This window comes from Pteronotus mesoamericanus, unplaced genomic scaffold (genome assembly GCF_021234165.1).
Source record: "Pteronotus mesoamericanus isolate MK-2021 breed Mesoamerican mustached bat unplaced genomic scaffold, CSHL_Meso_final contig_74, whole genome shotgun sequence".
Lineage (NCBI taxonomy): Eukaryota > Metazoa > Chordata > Mammalia > Chiroptera > Mormoopidae > Pteronotus > Pteronotus mesoamericanus.
The window spans coordinates 8152722-8176051 of record NW_026555247.1 but is presented as its reverse complement, the minus strand read 5'-3'; the positions used below and the strand labels follow the sequence as shown (position 1 = coordinate 8176051).

At 43.7% G+C, this 23330-nt stretch overlaps 1 protein-coding gene across 3 annotated transcripts in view; it reads left to right on the top strand.

Moving 5' to 3' along the window:
- Positions 1–4396, top strand: part of ZNF521 (zinc finger protein 521) — a 280897-nt gene extending 276501 nt beyond the window's left edge. For all 3 annotated transcript variants that reach the window (XM_054583473.1, XM_054583471.1, XM_054583470.1), the window contains one exon: positions 3635–4396. In XM_054583473.1, coding sequence (XP_054439448.1) covers positions 3635–3664 — 30 coding nt within the window. In that variant the 3' untranslated portion in view covers positions 3665–4396. The remainder of the gene's footprint in view (positions 1–3634) is intronic.
- Positions 4397–23330: the final 18934 nt, after the last annotated feature.

The following is a 23330-nucleotide window of genomic DNA, read 5'->3' as shown; positions in this document are numbered from 1 at the left end:
TGCATTAAAGTACTTTGGGGACTGTGAATTGCTGTGTAAAATTGGTGAGATTACCCACGGCTTTGTTCTAGTGTAGTGGTTTCCTCTGGACCTATAGAGCAGGAAACGTGCACGGGAAGGCTGCTTGCTGATGGCCTGGAGGTGTTTTCTCCTCTCCGCACGTCCTCGCTGGTGCTGCAGTGACTGGGGACCTGTGCTGTGGTGTGGCCAGGAGCCAGGGCCAGAGCCAGCGGCTCGCAGAGCCTACCAACTTTGTTCTTAGGGCTTCTCTGACCTCCTGTTCATCTTTCCCTCTTGCTTCTTGTCTCCCCTTATAAAGCAATGATGTCTGTGATATTTAAAACACAAAATACAGAGGAGGCTCCTATGAAGAGACTTCTTGGTTCTCTTATCAAAGGATCTTCAGTGAAGTCCAGAGACTGACACTCTGTCTGTTCTCTCCAACCCCGAAAAGCCAACCCAATAATCCATGCGGCTCGGACATCCATTCCTTCCTTCAGAAAATGAAATTAGGCCATTTGTATTTTCGGTGACTCAGAATACCACATGGGGGAGGGGAATGGACGCATCCCAGGGGCTCTCCTCAGGGCAGGGCAAGCCCTTTAGGATGGGTTTCATTTTCTTTCAGTGCTTATATGCCTATTTCCCAGAACCATCTAGAAATATGCCCCTTCCCACCTTGAGGGTCCCTGCCAGTGGTGGACACCAAGAATGGGGGCCTGACTCTCCTAAAAAAGAACGAAAAAGTGACAATGCATAAGTGATCTCAAGGGTATGCAGGGGAACTTTCTGTCTTTACCATTTTTCAGGCCAGATTTCCCATTTAGATGTTATTTATATTGGGACTCTTTCTTTCTACATAAGCTTGAATTTCACAAGCCTTACTCTATAGTCCTTCTCTCAAATGATTTATATTCTCCTCTCTTAATATGCAAAGCATAACTCCTTTAGTGTGGCAACTTCAATCTGTTGCAATAAGTGATTCATGTATTTGTTCTTTCTCTTTTTCTTTTTTTCTTTTTTGCAGCTCTGAAGAGGCTTATATGGCTTTAGTTTAGGATGAAGCATGCAAGACAAAACTATTGCCAACTATTATGGCCAATTGGTGTTAGGCGCTTGTTTTGCAGTATCTCAACGTAGGCACATAAAGAAACACTAGGGAAATTGCAATATATCTTCCTTCATTAGCCTCTAGAATCCTATCAAATGCTGAATGTCTATTGTAAACACATTAAACATTTAAAATCATGTTACCAAGCTGATTTTTTTTTTACTTTGATTATGGTATAAAACAAAAATTTCCTATCTGTTCTTAGTGTCTTATCATTTAGGTAAATACAATTCTCATGACCTGTATTTATTTTTTAAATTCTTCTTTTAAAATAAAAACTTTCTCAAATACCAGATTTGACCCATTGAGAGAGCAAAGGTATAAGAAAACTTACATAGTATATTTCAAGTAGTTGGACTTTTGTATTGCCTATAACCTCTCTAATCATAATAGTGGGGTTTTTTTTTAGGAAATGAGAACGCTTTTTAGTCCCATCCATATTTTTATTAATTTTTTTTATCTACCTATTGGTTAAAAATGATTTTCAGAAGTATTTAAAATGAATATAAGGAAAAAGAGAGTTGACATAAAAAGTATTCTGCTCCTGTGTGCACTTTGAGGCTAAGACTATTAAGAAGAAAAAAAAAATCCAGCTTATCTTTCACTGAATTAATCAAATTAGCTGTTTCAAACAAGGGTGAGCGAACTGAAGTTTCTCATCTTTATTATTTGTGGTCAGTTTTCAAAAATGGGCTAAGTTTGAAACGGAATAGAAAACCTGGGTCCTCTTCGCAAGCCTCGCATCTCCCTCACCGGCGCCCTCAGCCATGGCTTGGCAAGTGTCAGCAGCCAAGCCTTTGGTCATCAGCTAAAACTCACTGGGCAGGCTTTTGGCTAGTTGTTCTGGGGAATGGAAAGAAAACACAGCTCTCTAAGACAAAGCCCTGTGCTTTAAAAACTTCAATCGCTCGCCTCTTCACCTAAAAGGCAAAGCCTGAAGTCCTTAGCCAGGTGCAGAAGGTTCTTCATAACGTGCCCCCCAATCTCCCTTTCTCATCGGCACTCCGGGCTCAGGGCGCCCTAGAAGACTGCAGCCAGTCCGAAGGATTGCAGGCCCACAAACACACCGTGCAGAGTTTTGCTTCATTGCCTTTGGCCCTGCAGTCTCTCGACCGGGAGTCCCTCCCTGCATCCCGAATGCCTTCTCATGTCTCCAGCCTCAACTGAAATGTCACGTGTTGCCTGCACTGTGAAGTCTTCCCCAAAGGGCAGGCAAGGTTAGGTGTAGTCATGACATTTCTAGGTTCATTTTTAACATGGTTCTGCCATACTGCTTTACCATAATGTGCCCACAGGACTTTCTTCTTTACACTGTGAGCACTTGGAAGGCATGAGGACAGGGAGCATCCTCTTCCTTCAGTAGCCCTCGCCCTGCTAGTCAGCCCCTCAGCTGGCCAGGCTCCTGCTTGAGCACTGTGATGCCGTGGCCACCCAAGTGGTGAGGCGAGTGTTCAACAGATGCTTGGGAAGGAATGGACCAATGAATGAACACAGGAATTACTGACATAGACCGAGAGCCAGGCCTGCCCATACCAGAAGACCAGATCTACGAGCATACTCTATAAGCAGTAGAAAGTGCCGTAGGAAATCAGAGAAGGGAAAAGTTAATTTAGATGGGGCGAGCATGGAAGTGGTAGTATTTTGAGCTAGGCCTCAAGATTCTGATCAGAAGGAAGGGGCTGGGGGTGGTGTGCACAGCGAGAGTGGGGAGAGCGCGGCTCAGGGGAAGTGTAGAGGAGGGAAGGCGGAAAGCAGGCCGCCTCTAGGCTTAGGCTCTGAATGTACGCGTGGAGCCACCCCCTGTGCAGGCCACAGTCCCAGGGGTCCCAGTTGGCCTCGCACAGTTTGGAAAGAAGTTGTTTCCTCAGAAAGGGGACATGCTGTGTGGATGGAGAGGAAAATACCCAAATACAGCAAAGGCTGCATCAGCGGGAGATGGGGGAGTGGCTGCCGGCTGCTGTCACCTGCTCCTGAGCCCTGTGGTGACAGGGCCCTGAACCGACCTGTGGAGAGGAGGCAGAGAAGCCTTCTGCCCCCTCCGCCAGTCGTTGGCCAGGCGGCTTTTGCCTTTAAAGTTTCTATTCAGGGACAGATAGAGCCTCTGCTGTCAAGATGTTCACCACCCAATAGTAATTTGAATAAAAGCATTTATAATCAATGGAAATAGTGCACAGATAAAGGGAACTGGTCAAATACTACTACCCTGGTCGTTGAAAAATGGGTTGTGTTTTGATAAGAATTGAGAGTAGAAGATGGGAGGGGTATTCTGAAAGGAAGACAAGGCAGAGGCAGAGAAAAGGAAAGATATGGGCCAGTCCTCTCCCCTCAGGGGGGCCCCTGGCCCTGCCCCCCACCCCCTGGTGCTCTTGGGCAGGGTGGAGTCAGGGCCCCTGAGCACCATTCATCAGGGTACAAAACCCATTGTTCATGGCGTCATAAATCAATCAGCATCTATAGATACTTGGCCTGCTGAAAATACAATCACTTAAGTTTTTTTCCCTCCTCTTTCTTTTTTTGTTACAGAATCATACGATGACCCAACACAGCAGTTAGTGCAAGTATGATCTGTCGAGGAGAATTACTTCTGTGGCACAAAAAAGGGAACATGTTTTACTCTTTGCACGAAACTTTCATTGTTAATGTATATTATTCAGAAACATTGTATTGTACCATAAAACTTGTATTATCAAAACTGTTGGATGTTCATGTGTTTGAACTTTTGAGCACCGGATAGACTCTTTGTATATAAAGTGTTGCACATGTATTATGTCGTCTGAAACTAAAATGGTCTTATAAAGACTAGTGGACTTGGGCCCTATTCAGGCAAGATTTAAAAAAAAATGTGAGCAAAATGGCTTAAGAGAAAGTATTTTCAAGGAAGACAGATTAAGACAACTGTGTTACACATGAGACTATATTTGGACTTCCTTTTATTTACACTTAAGCCTAGAATTTCTCTTTTGGTAAATCAACGGTTAAATCCGACACTATTTTTTATTGCTGAAGATTCTTGCAAACCATGAAGAGATGTTCTCACAGAACAGAACCCCACAGCTGGATAAGGCCCGTATATATATTTGTAAGCCTTGCAATGTGACAGGTAGCATCACTATATATGCAATAGTTGTTATGTAGACTGTCAAAGAATTTTTTTCCTGGATACATTTGAAGCTTTGAGTGTTCAAGGTTTTCCTTAATGATTTCACACAGCCAAATTCTTGAATCAGTTGAACTAACCTGTATGTTACTGTTATTAATGTTTACTCTGCGGTCTGAACCTGGAGATTACTGGAATTGTTTTCCAAGAGGAAATAAATTCAGTTTACCATTAGATATGAGTTTATTTGTGTGTTTTCCTTTTCTAGTTACTCTACCATTAAAAAAAATAATTGCCTGCACCCTTGGAAATGAAGTCTGCACTTGAGCATATCACAGACCTAATTTCAATCATATTTAACCTTTTCACTCTGGGCCAAATGCAACTGGGAAGATATTCATCATACTGCATAGGGAAGGAATCAGCCCCAACTGTATGTCTGCTCTCTCAGATACCACCAGGTCACATTGTACTGGAGGATTCTGACATCACAGATGGATGTGATGGCTGTTTTCTGCATAATTTGCAACCCAATTCATGTCATGCTGTGCAAATCTGAACTCAAAGTAGATGACTGCAATTTGAGAGGCAGTTTGGCTTATGTGTACTTAAGAAGCAGCTTTGTTCATTCAGAAGACAAAGCGCAGAGCAGGGAGCCGGTGGCTGTTAGTTCTAGCTCTGGCGCCGGCTCCCACTGTTGTCTTCTCCGGATCGCTCCACGTCCGGCCGCCGCTCCCCAGCCAGGAGAGGGCGTGCAGGGGAGGCAGCTTGGTCATCGGCCCTCACACATGCGTGGGTGTCTCTGGAAGATTGCTGGCCCCACCACCTGCCAAAAACTGGGGAATGAGTAGGAGCTCTAATTTCAAAGAGTCTTTTTATTTTTGAAAGATGAAAATAAAACTATGTAAATTGAGTCCCGATATACATCATAAGTCAAAATTGGTAAGTATACACCCGATATCAATGGGCAACTTTAAACCACATCATGCTTAAAGCACTTCATTCGCTATCACTCTTTTGACCTCTGAAACTCTGAGGACCTCAAGCACATCGTTAAACCGGAAACAAGCGAGAATGCTCACAACACTTTTTAGGTGGGGAAACTACAGCACTGTGAACACCTGTCCCCAGCGACCCATGAATGAAACCCCGATTACCAGCACCAGAAGCCATAATCCTCACCCCGTGCTTCTCAGAATTTAGCATCAGGGTCACCTGGAGGGCTCGTTGCCTAGCTGAGCCCCAAACCCAGAACTGCTGGTTCAGTTGGTCCGGGGCGGGGCTCAAATTTGTGCAGTTCTAAAGAGTTCCCAGGGGATGCTGATGCTTCTTGTGTGGGGACCGCACTGAGGACCACTGTCCACCCCATTTCCGAGTTAGTAGGGTGCAGTCAATATAAATAACCATGTGGACTAGTGGCAAATTATACCATTTTTGTTACCTATTTAAAAAAATGTTCGGTCAAATTTTAACATTATTCAGAAACAAGTTCCTATAGTGATTAAAGTGCATGTGTTCACTAGAATATTTCATGTGTGTGTATGTATTTCGTTTTTTAATGCTAGGAAATCTACATCTATACATTTCACAATGGATTGCCAGCACGCTATTTAATTAAAAAGCTTCTTTCACCGGCAACATAAATAATGAAATACGCTGAGAATATGCAAGTACATTCATAATTAAAATACTGAGCTATATTTAAAAAATTAAGATCTCTGGTCTATTCAAGGAGTTTGCATTTAAAATGAAATAACCACACTTAATAATGATTTTTTAAAGCTTTAAAACTTCTGGTTATTCATGAGCAGGTTTTATTTCTCTAAACGTAAGCTGCTCTTCATTTCACAGAAGGGGGCTGACGGTGGCGTCCCAGGTTGGACCCCAAGGTGCCTAGAACAGCACGGCCTCTCAGGACTTCCCAGACTCCCAGGCAGCACTGGGCGTCGGAATTCTCAGCAGGCAACAGAGGCTTGTGCTTCTCACTCTTTAAAGGCCCCCACACGGCCGCCCATGGGCCTCCTTCAGCACACACCGTTCAGCATCATCCCAGAAATAACTACAGGCCAAAGGGGTTGACCCTTATCTGCTCCATAAGCCTGACTGATCCGGTCTTTTCTCACAATCGGTCATTCTTTGGGTCTTAAATACTGAACAGAACATGGAACAGCCATTCCTTCCTTTTGCTTGTAGCCTTGTTTATATTTATTTTCTACTTTGTGCCTTAAGAATATAAGACGACTAAAAGATTAACAAAGAGTCAATAGGAAAATGAGCATCCTTAAGATGGAATAAAATATACTAAAGTAGTTGTCTTGTCTTGTGCTTTAATTTTGGTTTTGAATGCTTTTTTTTTTTTTTTTTTTTTTTTGCATTGACTCTGAGCTTCCTGGTAGTAAAGGAAAAAAAAATAGAGGAAGAAATATACTACTTCCTTAAGAGAGATTTTGTTTTCCCTAGCACTTATTTCCAAAAGAAATTTCTCAAAGGCCTTGTAGACAGGCAGGTGGCCAATACATTGACCACTATTCTTGGCCATAATTTTATGATCTTTTTTGCAGTGGTGCTCATCTCACACTAATGTATCTACGAGAAGAGGTTAGAGATGCTGCTAAACATCCTACGACACTCAGAACTCGTGCCCAGAACAAGAAATTATGCCCCAAATGTCAATAGGTCCAAGGATGAAAAGCTGTTCTAATGTGAAAATTTATATGATTTTTTTCAAGGACATTTATACATTGGAATCACCTGGGGAACATTAAAAACTCATTGCCTGACTCGCACCCTGAGAGGCCCTGACTTAACCGGCATGGAGTGCAGGCTGGACATCAAAAGTGCCCCAGGAGAGGGAGCCTCGTTTGAGAACCACTGGGCCAGTAACATTCTCCAGCTAGTGTATTGTACTCAAGATTAGAAATTTGAAAATAATATCTAAGAAGTAGGGAAGTAGTAGGGGCCTCAGGCTCTCTTCCCTGAACATTACCTTTTACAACTGGGCATTAAATGATCGTTTGAACTCTCCAAAGTAACAGCCAACAGCAAGTTTGGACAGAAGCGAGGGAAGGGGAACATGACCCAGAACCCCACCACCTTGACACCTGGCCCAGGATTAGCAGCTCAGTGAGTGAGAAATCTGGCCCAGTGGGGACTCTGGCAACCCGGGGAGCAAAGGCCCCATCACCTACCTGCCCCAACGGTTGCCTGGAGGGACAGCAGCCTGCCGGGGCAGATTGTTCAGTGTCTCAGGAGAAGCCAGCAATCCGGGTGGTTATGTGCCATGTGTCAGTTTCTCAGTGTTGGCAACCTCCTCCCTATTTCATTCAAACTCTGCTGCCCCTCACTGTGTGGGCCATATGAGATAGGCTTTCAGGCCAGGTCCAGCTCTTGGATTGCTGATTTTGACCTCTGGCATCAATTGTTATTTTCTTCTTATTTTCCTCATTTCAGACTATTTCAAATGTTTAAAATACTTACATGATTTTTTGTATATATAAGTTTGAGTTGTACTTTGTTTCCATCTAGCATCACAGGCAGATTGAACGGTGCTCTGTGACCATCCACGGTCTGTTGCTTCATGTTTCTGTTGCTTCAAGTTGAGCAGTGAACCACCAAATAGATGTGTTCTCTATAAGCCCGCCCCTCTTCCTGGACATCTAGATTTCAGATGGCTTTATTTTTTATTGATGAAGGGTAATAGTAGAAAGTCAATAGTCTTTGTTGAAACTCAGATATGCTAGTTCTATGTTGCTAATGGAGACCAGATTAATAGGCTCTGAAATCATGCAAATGGATGATAGGGTAGACACTCTACATTGACAGTTGGTAAGCATAACCTGTGTTCCTGCCCAAACGGAAGGTCAAGGCACTGGAGTCAGCCTCCAGGGGCCTCTGCAGGGTGGGCTGGGCTCCTTGGAGCAGTACTGGGTCTTTTCCAGAACTTGGACAAGGACTCAGATGAACCTCCCAGTTCCACTTTATAGAGCATGGCAGCCCTGCTTTGTTGCCTGCTGGGGGGCAGCATTGCAGAACCCTCGAGAAAGGAAATTTGAAAATCCAGATCCCATTAGAGAACACCTGCAAACGCTTTTGCACTGAGCTTCCGCCGGCCAGAGCCTCTTACCCTCTCCCTTGTGTGGAGGAAGCTCTACCAAAGGGACTGACAACTCCTAGAGTTCAAGGAAGATGGATGATGTAGGGTAAAATGACCCAGCATGGGTTTCTGGAAGAATCCCAAAGCTCAGGTCTGGTTGGCACTACTCTCCTGGGCAAGTGCCTCTGGAGGCTGGGCTGAGAAGTAGCCACTCCCATCTCCACCAGATTTCTCTGTAATGAAGTCAGCTGTCAACTCCTCGGGGGCCAAAGCACAGAGCCCCTTTATTTCCAAGCAGGTGTTGCAGCGTATTAAAGGTTGAATTCCATCTTGTGCTCACATCCTGAATGAGCCAGTTTGCAGGCAAGCTCAGTTCTTTCTGCGAAGAGGGAAACTTGGCAATGGTGGAGGCTGAGTACTTAAATGGCAATCAACTTCTGGCTCATATCAATTAATTCCTTCATGGACTTCTGCCTAAGTATAGCATCTTGAATTCCCAGCTGCGGAGGCTATGAAAAACAGCCCAAACAACACACGCCACCCTCTAGCGGAGGGCACACCGGCAAAATGACGGTGGGTGACGCTGTTTCAGGGCAACAGTGGATGCCTATTTGGGGCTTTCTCTTTGTTTACCTACCGAATGAAGGGAAGGATATACACTCCTTTCTCTGGGTAGCAAATTCTCAAGAAAAAACTTCTACCGTGTCTAACTGACATCGTTCTGAGAGGAATTGCCTCCTTTTGGCTTTAAAACATCAGACCCAAGGAGACTAAGAGATGTGGAAACTGAATGGGGACTAGAATATTGGAGAAGGGCTTGCTCATCATTCAGACACCAGAGTAAGCTATTCAAAATGTGATCCTCATCCCAAGAAATCTAGCAGAGTCCTCGCCATCTCCCTGTCACGTGACGAGGAGCACCATGATCAGGAGCTGCAGATGGACTGAGGGTGAGTGTCGGTTAGTGCCATATGAGGTTTGGCAGTTCTCCAGTTCATCTGGTTAATGCAGACTATGACTCAGACCATGACACTTCCGTGGAGACGTGAATTTCCAAGCCTCATACCACAGGTGGGCTGTCCTACTCTAACGATCTAGTAATGTGGCTTTCCATCAGGTATAACCAGTGAAAATTAAGGTCACCTGGCAGGGGCAAACTCATTGTTTCTTCCCTGCCTATGGACATGCCTGGTTTGTCTCTCTGCTCTCCGTTCCTGAATCAGAAGGAAGAGTTCCCTTCTTCCGGAGACACAGCCTTTGGTTCTCTAAGGGTCATGCACTGTCCAACATGCTAGCTCTTTATAAATATATGGCTACTTAGAGTTAAATGATTTTAAATTAAACACAATAGGAAAAAACCCTCAGTTCCTCAGGCTCACTGGGAGCATGTGAAGTGTTCAGTTGCCACATGGGGCTGGTGGCTGTCGCCCAGGACTGTCTCGTCATGGGCAGTTGGCCTGGCAGCCCAGCAGTTCTAACCCACACCTGCCACCTCTGGGACCCCCTCCCTGTGCAGAGGCCCCTCTCCCTCTAGCTCCTTTAATAGCTTCCTCCTGTCCGCATACTGCCCCCTGTCTTCAAACGTGTGCACAAGTTTCCAGTCTTCAAAAAAAAAGTTCTTCTTCTTGACCCTGAAACAACCTCACAAGACTGTTTTATTTATTTCCTTCATTTTCTTCCAAATTTCTCAAATCTGTGGTCTGCCTCCGCATCCTCCACTTCCTTACCGCTGACGCACTCCTTCCTCACCTGCAGGCTGGCTTCCATCAATACCCTTTTACTCCAAGTGTGTTCCCAAGGTCACCGGCGGTCTTCTCACCACCTAATCGTTCCGGGTTTTCCCCCCAGTCTTGACTCCCTCTGACTTCCAATAATTTAGATCATCAGTCACCACATCCTATGTTCTTGCTTGGCAATATTTCTTATGTTTATTCCTTCCTTTCTATTTTTAATGTCAGGACCCTAGGGAGACCCTTTTCATCTACTTACGTCTGGTCTCTCCTCTCTCTAATCCTTCTTGTACATGGTCACCATGTTAATCTTTATAAAACACGGATTTCCCATCATTTCCTCATTCAAAAAATACCAATGACTCCCAGAGCAGTGTAGTGAAAAAGGGCACAGTTTAAATGGAGTTTGAATCCTTTTCTGCCACTTACTAGCAATATGGCCTAGACCAACTTATTTTGCTTCTCCGAAACTTCTTTTCCCGTCATTTGAGAGTAAATATACTCACAAGTTATTGTAAGACACTTGCCAATATTATTTGCAATGGCTGAGAATACCTGAAATACAGGGTCCGGCACAAATAACTCCCCTTTTTTATTGCAAAATCTTTTATGACGAAATCGTAAACATGCAATTCTGCAAAGTAACAATATCGCACTCAAGCACACCACATGACATTTTAGGTGAAATGTTCAAATTAAAGCTATAAATTATTACACCCATATTATTACCCCACCAACCACACTCAAGCAGGCGTTACTTCTGCCGCACCCTGTATATTAGAAGTCCTGTAGAAGAAACAATTGCTTTAAGTATCATCTTTATTTAACCCAGACTATTTTACGCAGATTCTAGGATCACTGCTTTTTCTTCACTGCACATCTTACCCCTCTGATTCCCTCAAATCACCCTTTATAGTCTTTCTTAAAAAAACACCACCGTTCCCGTGTCTCCTGCGTAGGAGAACCTGGAGTAGTAGTCTATCATCTTCTCCAAAAAGATAAATATTCCTTTGACTTTTAAGAGGGTTTCAACCTTGCTCAAAAACCCACCAGTCCTACACCTCATCCAGCTTCAACCTGTGCCAGTCAGTCAAGCCAAATCATTCTCATTTGTACATCTAGTTCTTTTTCTTCTTATTATTCACTTCTGTTTACTCCCACTCTTCACACACTCCGCCTTCCTTCTCTCCACCTACATCAATGCTGCTCGGATTTCTGGTCACAGACCAAGGCCCACTTCCTCCATAAATCTCAGTCTAATCTGCACCATTATCCCCTTTCTCTAAATTCCTATTGCACTTACTACCTAGCTTAGCAATTAATGGCTTCCTTGAAAACTAGTTTTGTGTTCCTAGCTGGATTGTAAATCTTCCAAGAATGGGGGATCTGCTGTCTATAGGTTTTGTTTGCCGCCCTCAGTGAGAGCTCATAGACGTTCAATTAAGCACATGTTGATGAATATCTAGCCTGACTACAGTCCACAGTCCATCTTAGGTCAACATCCACGTGCTGTTTGCCTACTCCATGCTGGGGACAAGGGATGAGTGGGTGAGACAAGATCCCTTCTCCCCAGAAACACCCAATTACAATTACCTGAGACTCAGTCTCAGCCTTTTTTCTTCGTGCAACAGTAGCCACTGTCCTTGTTAACTAGGGGAGAAAGGGCATCAGGGACCCAGGTCAGCATGGGCTTGATTTATAGCCACACAATATTGGAGTTGAATACCCAAAATGCCTCCCTCTTTGATCTCTCCCACGGTAATGATTTCAGTGGATGTGTTTAGCTCCCAGATCTTGCAATCAGCTACTCCTGAGCAGTCGGCAGCATGCTGCAAGGCAGAAAATCAACTGGATGTGGTTCATATCAGGCTGACCAAAATCACTTCTCTGTCATTAACAGAGGCTTGCACTAGAAATGGTTAATATTCAAAGTGAAGGTTAAAACCTGTGCATATTCAAAATGAAGGTTAAAACAGCGTTAGAAACTGAATCTGAAATCCACATGTAAATTTAAACTGCAGCCTATTCCTTTCTTAAAGCAACAAAGATGCTGACTGTGATTACAGATAATAAGAGCTTGCCTTCTGATGAAACGGGCATATACTGAACCAAACATACACTATATTCCCTTGACAAATATATTTACACTCAACTCAGAACATGGAGAGAAAAGAAAATGTCAATAGTTGACAGCTTCTTGGCCTATGGGGTGTAATCCAGAAGCATAATAAATTCATTTAAGCTTGGTGTTGAATAAATGCACGTTAAGCCTGTGCAGCTTTTTTGGCCTTTCCTCCAACACATTGTTTGAATACAATGTCACGTTTTTCTGTGTTGTGCAGTCCTAGTGTTGTCAGCAGAGACACGAACCAAGCTAATCCTTTGGGTCAAACCTGGGGTGATTTTCCCTAATGAGTAAAAATAGAAACGAGAGAAAAACACCATATAGGAAAATGCTTTATTGCGAAATGTTGGTGGATAACTGTCTCACAGTGAAAAATAAGCCTCAAGAATGCCAGCAACTGGGAGGTTACAAAGTCCAAAAGGAGATGTACTTCCACAGAAGATCTTAATCATGCTGATTAAGGGATGAATGAGCACAGTTGAGAGGCTATAAACCACAGAAAAAGTACCTCTGTTTAGAAGCTAAATACTGCTCCCTTCTCCTCGTTAATATATTTCTCATCTCAGCCAAATTAGATGTGAAGATATGTTCCTTATCCCTGGCAGATCTTGCAAGATATCAAACGTTTCAGACTTCGCGTGTGAAAGCATGACATATTGGTTAAGACTGAAAATAGCATGTTTCTGGTAGAGTTCAAGCATATAAGAAATACTACACCCCACTGTTTTTGTAAATGCCAGAGTTCCATTGAGTTGAGACAGATGGTAGCAGGCAAAGATGCAATCTTATAATCAAAAGCTAAAATATGTCAAAAATATGTTAGCAAGCAAAATATAGCAGATTACTAGTTTCTCATGTCATGACAGCTTGCAAAACATGTTAGGATGTTGAATCTTTAGTTATGTAAATACAGGAACTGTAAACACCGCAGCAACAAATGGTGCGAGAACTTGTGTGTTGATTGTTCCTTCGCTGCATTTTGGGGAAAGAGCAAGTCAAGCAGCCACAAGGAGCCCCAGATGGACATTAAGAGGTCCCAGTATCAAGTGTGGGGATCCATTTTCCTTCTGTGAGTAACAAGTTCCTCTGTGATACCTAAAAGCTGTTTAACTAAATTACAGGAGACATTCAAACTTCCCAGAGAGAATTGTAAGGATTCCACTGAGAATCATCATGCTATTTAGCTCAAAGAAACGAGGGTGAGTGTTATTTTGTGAAAACAAAACGTACCCAAGGCTTTCTGTATACGTCAATCTCATTCCAAGCAGGTTTCCTTGACCACATGATAGCAAGGGTGGGATGCCCTGGAGAACGAGCTTGACCACAGGTTGGCATGGCTGTCTTGTTTCTTGCCTAATTTTTTGATCAGGGTTGTGGAAAGTGGAGGCAATGGTAATTATGATTAAAGGGAAATGACAACACTTTTATTGAGCACCTACAATGGACCAGGTGTTAAACTGCTGTCACATCTAATTAGACTCAGCCTCTTCAAGTGGAGGAAAGATCACTTTGACTAACCTTTGCCCAATGGAAGTTCAAATCCAACCTCCTCCTCACTTCTTCCCCTTTGCCTTCTGCAGTTAGGGAAGCCAAGGATGGGGAAAAGGTGGCAGAGGGAGCGCCTTGTGTTCCCCTGCCAGCATTTCCACCTCTGGCTCTGCGGTCCCACTTTGACACAGCCTGCCTTTCTGACCCACGCGCTCCTTGTCAAGACACAAGGCCAGTCCTCCTTTGCACTCTGCAGTTGGAGAAATTTCAATGTACCAGGGAATGCTGCATTTTAGAACAAAAAAAATCTTCTTTTTTTTATTAAAAGATTTTATTTATTTATTTTTTAGAAAGAGGAGAAGGGAGAGAGAAAGAGAGGGAGAGAAACATTGAGGTGAGAGAGAAACATCGATTGGTTGCCTCTCATATGTATTCCTGCAGGGACTGAACCTGCAACCCAGGCATGTGCATTGACTGGGAATTGAACCAACAACCTCTCACTTTGCAGTATGACAGTCATCCCACTGAGCCACACCAGTCGGGGCTAGAGGAAGGAATCTTTTGATGAGCTACTTGGGTTAGAACATGACGATCCAAGGGTTTGTGCATATAACAAGAGATGATAATTAATTTCCTGGACAAGAAAAAGAGTTTGCATTGTTCTTGAGGAGGACACAGCAAGAGTGGGCTCTGCATTGGAGAAGAAAGGTCCAGAGTAGGCAACAACCCCAGCTGTGTGGCCACCAGTAAGTCCTATGGAGATCAAAAGTGTCGATGTATATTTCTGTTTTGTTAGTTTGGTTTGGTTCTCGGTGAGGACTGGTCAAGGCAAACCTCCTCCACTATGTTCTCCACAAAATCCTCAGGTAAGATGCCTCGCTCACTTATGCTTCTAGGTGAGTGGATTCTTCATGAAGAGCTCTAACAAGTCCTGAGTTCTGTTTCCTCTTCATGCACAGAAAAAAGAGACACGTTGCAAAGACTGGCACCTAAATTAAATTACCCACGCCAAAGAGCCCTGCAAAAGCACTCCAGAGAAGGATAGATTTACTGAGAGTGTGAGCTAGGTGACAGAGGAGTGGCTGGCATTCCAACAGCTCAGCTTCCAATGGATATTCAGCACCCAGCTCCTGACCTGTCCTCAGCCAGCTGCCTGGGAAGTTCCAGATTGCACCCCGACTGAGTGCTCCACCTCACACCATCCCCCACTTTCTCTCTTCTCCACCCTTTCCAACCTCCCTTCTCTTCCCCTCATGTGAGCAAAAGCCACTTCTTTCCATTGGCTTGTGGATGCTCACATTTGTTGCTTTGCCTTTTACAAACACCTTTACCCTCAGAATCTCTACTCCAAGAGGTTGAAATCATTGTAATACAAAGGCTGCCCTTATTAGAAACTTGGGTGCTAGGTGTTAAAATACAAATTTTACACCTGAACTACATATATCTCTCCCTAAATCCACATGACAACCATGGAAAACGTGACATACCCATGTTACAAATGAGAAAAGTGAGGCCCAGAAAGATAACACAACTTGCTCTGGGTCTCATAGCTAAGAGGTATAATTCAAAATCAAGGAATGCATGGGGAAAAAAAAATGAAGAGAAGTATATATTATGTGATTCATATTTGTGCATTAGCTAAAGCCCAAACTTAGAATTATGTCCCTAAATATAGAATAACTATAAACATTTATTAATTTGGCATTTCACTGAAAAAAAAATCATTTATAAGACCAAATAAGACCACTGACTGCTTTACAACTTTCATTCTGTGGGGAAAAAATTAAAAAACCAACTGAGGGTGGGCTCCTGCTAAGTAATATATGAAATATGCAATTCACACACACCCTGGTAAAATTGAAGCAGGTGAACTCTAACTGACAGGAAGTAATGAGTGTAATAAGCCGAAGGGAAACCTTGGTTTGTGTAACCATATGCTTTAGCTATCGATAGGCATGTCTAGATAATGGTCCCATTTCATAATCCACTTGGTCGTTCTTTTCCTAACGCACCAAAGTAGATTTTCCCTTACGGGTGTAGCCAAAGTAGGAAATATTTGGGAGCTCAAAGTTAAGTAGGTGGCTGGTTCGTGGGTAATGACAGGAAGGCAGTGTGGTACAGTCCTATGTTCCAGTCCTGATGTGTGATTTTGGACATGAAACAAGTTCTCTGAGCTCTAGATGCATTATTTCTAAAGTGAAGGAAATGGTCTGTATCTCATAGGCTGTTACGGGCATTAAATTGAACACAGTTTTTAAAAAATGTGCAGCACAATGTATGCCACCTATTTAGTTTCTAGTTGTTCGTTGAATGTTCCTTTATCCTAGGAGCAATGAAAAATTTAAGGAACAATTGTCAATTTTATTGACCATCACTTTTTCTCTCAGGTGCCATGTAAGACACTAGCATTGCAAAATTGAAAAGACGTCATCTTGCATCCAATGAGCTCCCTGAGTGCTCAGGAGACAGAACCAACACACGGTAACAGTCCACCTGAGAAGTGCTCCTTCATGTTGAAAAGGTGCTGTGGGAGTCAAGGCACGAGGTGTCTACCTGGACAGATGAGTTCAGTGATGGCTTCACAGGGGAAGTGGCAGTGGAAAAATCAGTAGGAGTTTGCTGTTATCAAGCCCAGGCAGAAAGAAACAGCCTGTGTACTTGTAAAGATGAACTTCTATCATTTTGCTGAAATTGTCAAAATAAACACTTCTGTTCACGGAACACAGGTCATATCACACTTTCCAAGTCATCAAAGCAGTGTGTGGATTAAGCCTGCGGTAGAGCCATTTAGGACTTGTCCCTTGACTCGTGAGCTGGACCAAGGTCATTCAAAGAACAGGGACTGTGGCTCTCTTGCCCCTGTTGAAACTCCATCACCTCACACACAGCTAGTACATCCTAAGTGCTGGGCAAATGTTGTTAAAGAATAAATGTGCAACCCACCCTTCAGCAGGGTGGACCCAGCTGACAGCTAAGAAAGAGTTGGTCTGCCTGGTTACCATGTCAAACACCTGGCAATTCCTTATCTCAGTTCAAGTCCTGTCACACATTGGTCCCGGGAGACGCCTCAGGGGGTCCGCACAGGAGGACACAGACAGGCCACACAGAATGCAGGCAAGCAGGCCAGAAAGCCAGCACCCTTGCAGAGTTCTCAGAAAACAAACTCCAGCAGACCATACCTAGACAACACTTGAGTTTCAGGGTGGAGGCAAACAGGGTACAAAGGACTGGATTCTGGGAAAAAGAGGGAAGCAGTGAAGCTATATCCAGGGAGACTCCTAGCTTCAGGGAGCAAAACCGGGGCCCTTGTCCCAGGTCAACAGATAACAAGAAAAGTGATTCAATACTAAGCCCCACCCAGGCTCAGGCAGACCTGCCCACACTTGTGATGGATCTGAGTTCTGGAAAAAGTATTCGTTTGCCTTGGGGGTCGTGACCAGAGGAGAGGCAGGAAAAGTGAGGACTAAGTAGTTCCGAAAGTGTGACGATAGCTGATAACATTTTCACTAATTGGTGTTGGAACACATAACTGCATATTTGCCACTTAAATCTCTGGACCTTAATTTAACTTTCCGTGTTCTGTTGTGTACATTTGAGAGGGAACCCAAAAAGCCTGGAACTGATAAAAAATTGTGTATTTATTCTTACAAGTTTAAACTTCAGTCACTTTCAAAATAGTCTCCATTTGATGCAAGACACCTATCAAGACATTTTTTCCACTGCTCAACCCCGTTTTTGAACTCATTGATTTTAATGCCTTTTAGTACTTCTGCCATTTTTTGTTTCACCTCTTCCACATCGGCAAAATGTTGCCCATTGAGGAATTTTTTTCATCCAGGGGAAAAAAAACAACAAAAAAGTCCTTCAGGGTCAGAACAGGTGAATAGGGAGGGTGGGACACAGGAGTCATTTGGTCAAAAGCTGCTGAAAACTCCACACAGTGTGGGCAGGTGCACTCGTCAATCACCCGTCATGAAAGGGGCAAATGTGATGAGTCTTCAAAAAAAAAAATTTGCTGAAACCAAACCCAGCCTCTCACAACACCAGCTGGTACACTGACACAGATGGGTTCCTAGAATCCCCACCTAGTGGGGGAAGCCGGTGCTACAAGGGGCCTGCCTTCCGGGAGATAATTCCAGTTTGTGTATGTGTGTCCCCTCATACACGTTCTGTCCCGGGGAACCCTGGCGCTTTACTAGATATTATGCTTATTAATGGAGTTAGTAAAAACGTCACCTCTTGAGGGACATAAGCCAAAGTTCTTAGACATGACTAATGTTAAATAGCTAAAATGTGACTGCTGACACACGATGTGGCCAGGTCACGTCACTCACATTACCCTTGCGTGTGCAGGGAACATGTAGCATCATCATTTTCCTATTAATTGATTTGGTCATTTTCATGAGCACCCATCTGCTGGGTAGAGGTTGGAAAATAACAATTAGATTTAGTGCAGTCTAGCAAAGTGAATCTAATGCAGTAAGTTAAGGGTCCCTTTAGGTAAACAATAACTCAAGATAAAATTCTCTGCCTCTCAGACTCCATCTCTACCTCCCTACTTCTTGTAAAGGTGGCATCTGGCCCCGGCTGGGTGGTTCAGTTGGTTGGAGCACTGTCCCGTACACCAAAAGATTGTGGGGTCGGTCCCTGGTCAGAAGCGCATACAAGAGGCAACCGATTGGTGTTTCTCTTTCTCTCCCTTCCCCTCTGTCTAAAATCAATTATATAGTGAAGCTGTTGATGGGGTATGTTACCAGAAGAGGTCTTAGACAACGTAAAGGTGTTGTAGAAAACCAGAGGTGGGTTCCTGTCTTTTGTGGATGGCAGAATGTAGTCTTCTTTTTATAAACCGTTTCTCTTTTTATAAACCATCTCAGGAGTCTAGCGCCCTGCTCTGCAGGGTGATGAGCAACAGAGGGCCACTTGGCGCAAAATACTGTGATGCTGACGGATGCTGACTAAGACTCCTGTTAATACTAACAGCGCCTAACACTTACATGTAGTACCGACTGCATGCCAGGCATTTTCTAAGTCCTTTACTTATATAAATCATTTAATCTTCATAACAACTCTATCGTGTAGCATCCAATGACTATTACTATTAACATCAGCTAATGATTAGATTTGCTAGAGGCAGGACAGGTTTATTTTTTTATGTGTGTGTGATAGTCAAAATGGGATGGGGAGATGATAGGGTGTGTTCTAGACATTTTACATTTAAAATAAATGAAATTCACTGATTATTGATTAATGTACGTGGGTGCCAGCATTGCACAAGGCATTTATACACTTGATTTAATCCTTACAACATACCAGGGAAGCAGAAGAAAGATTAGCGATGCTAACCTGTCACCATGTGCCTTGGAAACATTTATTAAGGTTTGTTCTTCCTCACCTCCAACCTCAGGGCATGAATATTCATAATCATACTTTCTGTCTTCAAGGTACTTTAAGGAAATTTTAGGCTAGAATAAGCCAGGTTTCATTCCTGGCTATGGAGATGGTGGCCAAGAAGATTCCAGTAAAAGCCAGAAAGAGATTTCTTGAGGGATTTCATGAGGATACAGAATATAATAATGGCGAAAAGTTGGCTTCTTAAGGAAGAAACTGATATGGGCTTAGATGGAATATCCGAAACTCCTGAATTTGTAAAGTGGTAGGGAGATTGTCCTCACCGGTGGGGGACCAACTATCCTCTGGATCCACCCAAGTTTGATCACCCCTTTGGGGTCAGTGAAGAGTAAAGAGTCCATCATCCAAAATAGGTTTGGAATAGAAAGGCTTCACTTGGTACTACAGCTAATTTAATCTTTTAAATCAGATAATAATACAAAGCTAACATTTAATGAGATTTCGATGGGTGCCAGGCACTGTGCTAAGCACATGCCAAGTACTTATAGTTAGTATAAGAGCAATCTTGCTGCAAAGCCCGCAAACCTCATGCCCCAGCTCTGACAATTGGTCCACTGGTTTGTTTAGTACCTGATGCTTCAGGTTTTTATAGGGTCTTCTCGTGCCCTCTTCTTCTGGAACTCGACCTTGAGTATCTGTATGGGACTTCAGTTTCTCCACAGTTGTGTTTCTGTCTTCCTCTTATCTGGCCTGGCCCAAAGCCCCACCCTGGCACTTGGTGTCAGACCTGTCTGGTCATTACCACCTTGCTGGTCTCTTAGTCTACCTGATTCTCCGAATATTGCCTGCGTGCCCATAGTCTGTGCCTCTGATTGGCTCTGCCTGGACAGGACCTGTTACTCTGGCTGGACCTTCCTGATGTGGCCTGCTTCTATGAACTCCCACCGAGCACTGAGGGTACCATGCATCCCCACCTAGCTACATGTTCACTCAGCAGGGCAGTTAATTCTGGACTTCCAGAACATTCCCAATGCAGGGAGTATGTCCAGGTTCCAGGTCTTGATCTTTCAAAGTCTAGTTTTTCTTGCTGCCCTCTAATCTCTAATTTTGTATTATGAAATTAAATTCTAATGAAAGAGCAAATACTTATTCTGGGCTTCTGATTTCCATCGTGGGGAAACTTCACATCTCCAGGAAGAAGAAATACTGGCATGATAAGAGCTGACATTCCTTTTCACCTTGTCACTTATTCCTCTCTGCAGAAAAGAGTGACATTCTTGGTGAGATGGAGAGGCAAAGGCCACCATTGGGCCAGGTTAGCCTGAAAGGGAGCAAAGTCCAGGGACTTGGATCTGGCCTTCTTTGTTGCTCCCTAGTCTGTCTGTCCCTGAGCCCAAAGTAGGCTCCATGCTCCCTGCAGCACACTGGTTACATGTGTAATGTGCAGACCCCATTCCCTGGTCCCCATTCCAACTCTCCTTGAGGGAAGCTCGTGGAGCTGTACTTTGGTTTCAGGCCAACCGGAAGCTCTGCATTAAGGGCTTTTTGGGTTCTGTCCAGCTAGAAGAAACACTGGTACTATTTTGCTCTTCATCTACCTCCCTGTGATGTTCTGAGTTTTCTAAGGACCTAAATTATCAGAGTGCCGTTTTGACTGGCATTTGCAAACCGCCCAAAAATGCACGAGCCATATTCCGTTTTTATAGTCTCAGGTTTTTCATAAGTACAATATGACTTCCCTCTTCATCTCCAATATAACAGAGAGGCTATGTAGTCTACTTCTGTGTGTAGCAGAAAACCAGTTGGATTAACCACGGATATGACCCTCTACAATCATTTGCTATTGCACTCTGTGAGCAGATTCCACAGGCTGCGGTTTTAAACCATCCCAGTTACCTGATACTAGTAAAATGAGAGAACGTGACATCTCAATAAACTGATAGCTGCAGTTTAGTGAGCTACTGCCTAAATGGGTCACCAAAAATAAACCCTCCAAAGGAAGAGCCGCTAAAGGATAAATGATGTCAACTTTTCTCCTTGGCGATGCTGGCTTTTCTCCAGCCAGGCCCAAGTGACCTCAATTACTGACCACAAGTCACTGGAGTTAAATCAAATTCATCTGCAGTCTGGGCGGCTGGGGCTCTGTCCAGGAAAGCTGCCCGCACTGAGAGGGAATGGACACAAAGCCTGCTGAAATCTATCCAGATAATATCTGAGCTCCCGGCAAGAGGAAATGCCACCACCATCTGCCTCTGTTTGGGATGACCTGGGAATAAATAAAAATTAACCTTGGTCCTTGAATGAATCACGGAGCTTATCAACACTTCCTTCGTGTCTCTAATGACTATTGTGAAACAAGTTGACAATGAATTTTGGAGGGTCAGGGCAAGAGAGTCATTGTTCTAAATGGCTCCTTACCAGGCATGGAGCCCTGCGCCTACTTTTCTCATACTCTGTGCCATCAATGCCCTGTGTTCCCTGTGTTGGGAATAGTTAAAAATGAGGAAAGACAGTGTTCTGAACCCAGCAGCAGCTCAGTAAGTCACTGGGGAAGAAAAGAAGGAAAGGAGGAAATGAGAGAGAGGTAGCAAGAGGGAGAAAATGAAAACCACAGAGTTCAGATGATCAGCGGTGACCGATGACTGAAGGGTCTCCGGGGGGCTGCATCTGGCCTCTACCCAACTGTCAATCAATGGGCCAGTTTCTGAACACATATTTTTTATTTTAATCCTCATAGCAACCTCATGATGTGCAAATCCCTATTTTACAAGAGAGGCCATCTCAAAAAACTTAACTTGCCCAGGATACTCAGTGTGTGAATGAAAGAGTCAGGGTGTAGCTGATGCCAGAATCTGAGTTCTCCCCTCTCTTCTGCGTTAACTCTCGGTGGCCATGCCGCTGGGCTCCATTGGAGGACTGTTACATGCCATTAACTCGATTTTGAACTAACAAGCAAGCGACTTAGCAAGGGCCTGAAGAAACGGAACAAGGTAGAGCGCATTTTGACTGGCTTAGAAGTTGGAGGAAGGGAGGTGTTGAGGAGGGTCTCTGGAAGAGCAGAGAGGGACTTGCTATAGACTATCGAATGCGAGCTTGAGCTTTACATGCCCTGGTGTTCGCTGGACCTCTGAGTGCACACGCAGCTCGTACATGGGCTTTCCTCAGAAAACGCACTGCCTTGGGTGCCTTAGCATCACATTTCAGATGTGCTATCAAAGATAGAATGGGCCAGAGTCCTCACTGCTGAGAGAGTACATGTGTGGAAGAAAATTCGAGATACAACTTTCATGACCTGGTTTGGGCTGAAGCTCAGCCAAGTTAGCTACAGGTTAAAAAATCTGCATGCCATATAGAAAATGCAAAAAAGTAGGAAACAATGTTTTGGTGAAATGGCTTATAGGACGTGCCTCTTAGAACACGGAGCGCTGTTAGGCTGTCTCCACAGTCAAATCAGGAGGGATGGGTGTACCTGAGGTTCCGATGTCCAAGTCTGACACTGATTTTCTCTTTCAAAGGATGATTCTAAATAAATGTGTGTCAGTACCAGTCTCAGAAACCTGAATCGGCTGCAGAGAACTGTTGGCTATAATATAATGAAAGCCCAGTGAGCTGAACCAGTTCTTTCTGAAACTTCTTTTGTTTTGTTTCACTAACATTGTTTTCAACAAAGAGAAAGACATCCCTTACACATTGACATATGGTACCTTCTATAACAAGATTAACAATTCATTCACACCTTGATTGAATCCTGCTTTATTGAGATGTCACAACAGATTCTCACTGCCTGCAAAGGGAAAGACTTACAAATGATAATATTATGACAGGCAAGACACCTAAAAGTAAATGAATCATAATTGATGACAATTAGAAAGAGTGCAGCACAAACACAGAATCAGAACGGTGACGGCAAGCAGGATTCAGCTCCTGCTGGGGGAGATCGCCGTGGAGAAATTCTACTGAATTTTTACCGGAAACTTGAAATCCATTCAAACTTTCATTCATAGTTTATTTTCTTCTAATTACATAAAGACCTTTATGGTTTTAGGACTTTAGCATATGTTTGTTTTTCTGGTCCATCTATAGCTTTATAGGAACCCCTCATTTTAGAAAAATAGACCTGATGGCTGGGCCTTCCAAATGACCTGGGCAGAAGCACAGACATCATCTGACGTCTCCTTTTTCCACCCACGTCAATCAGCTAAACTTACCAAGCCTTCTCAATAGTTACTGAATCTCCCCATTTCTTACCACCTCTACTGTTCTCACTTCAGACTGAGCCACTATTGTTTCACCCGAGAGCTGCAAATTCCTCCCTGGCTTGGTGCCTATAATTG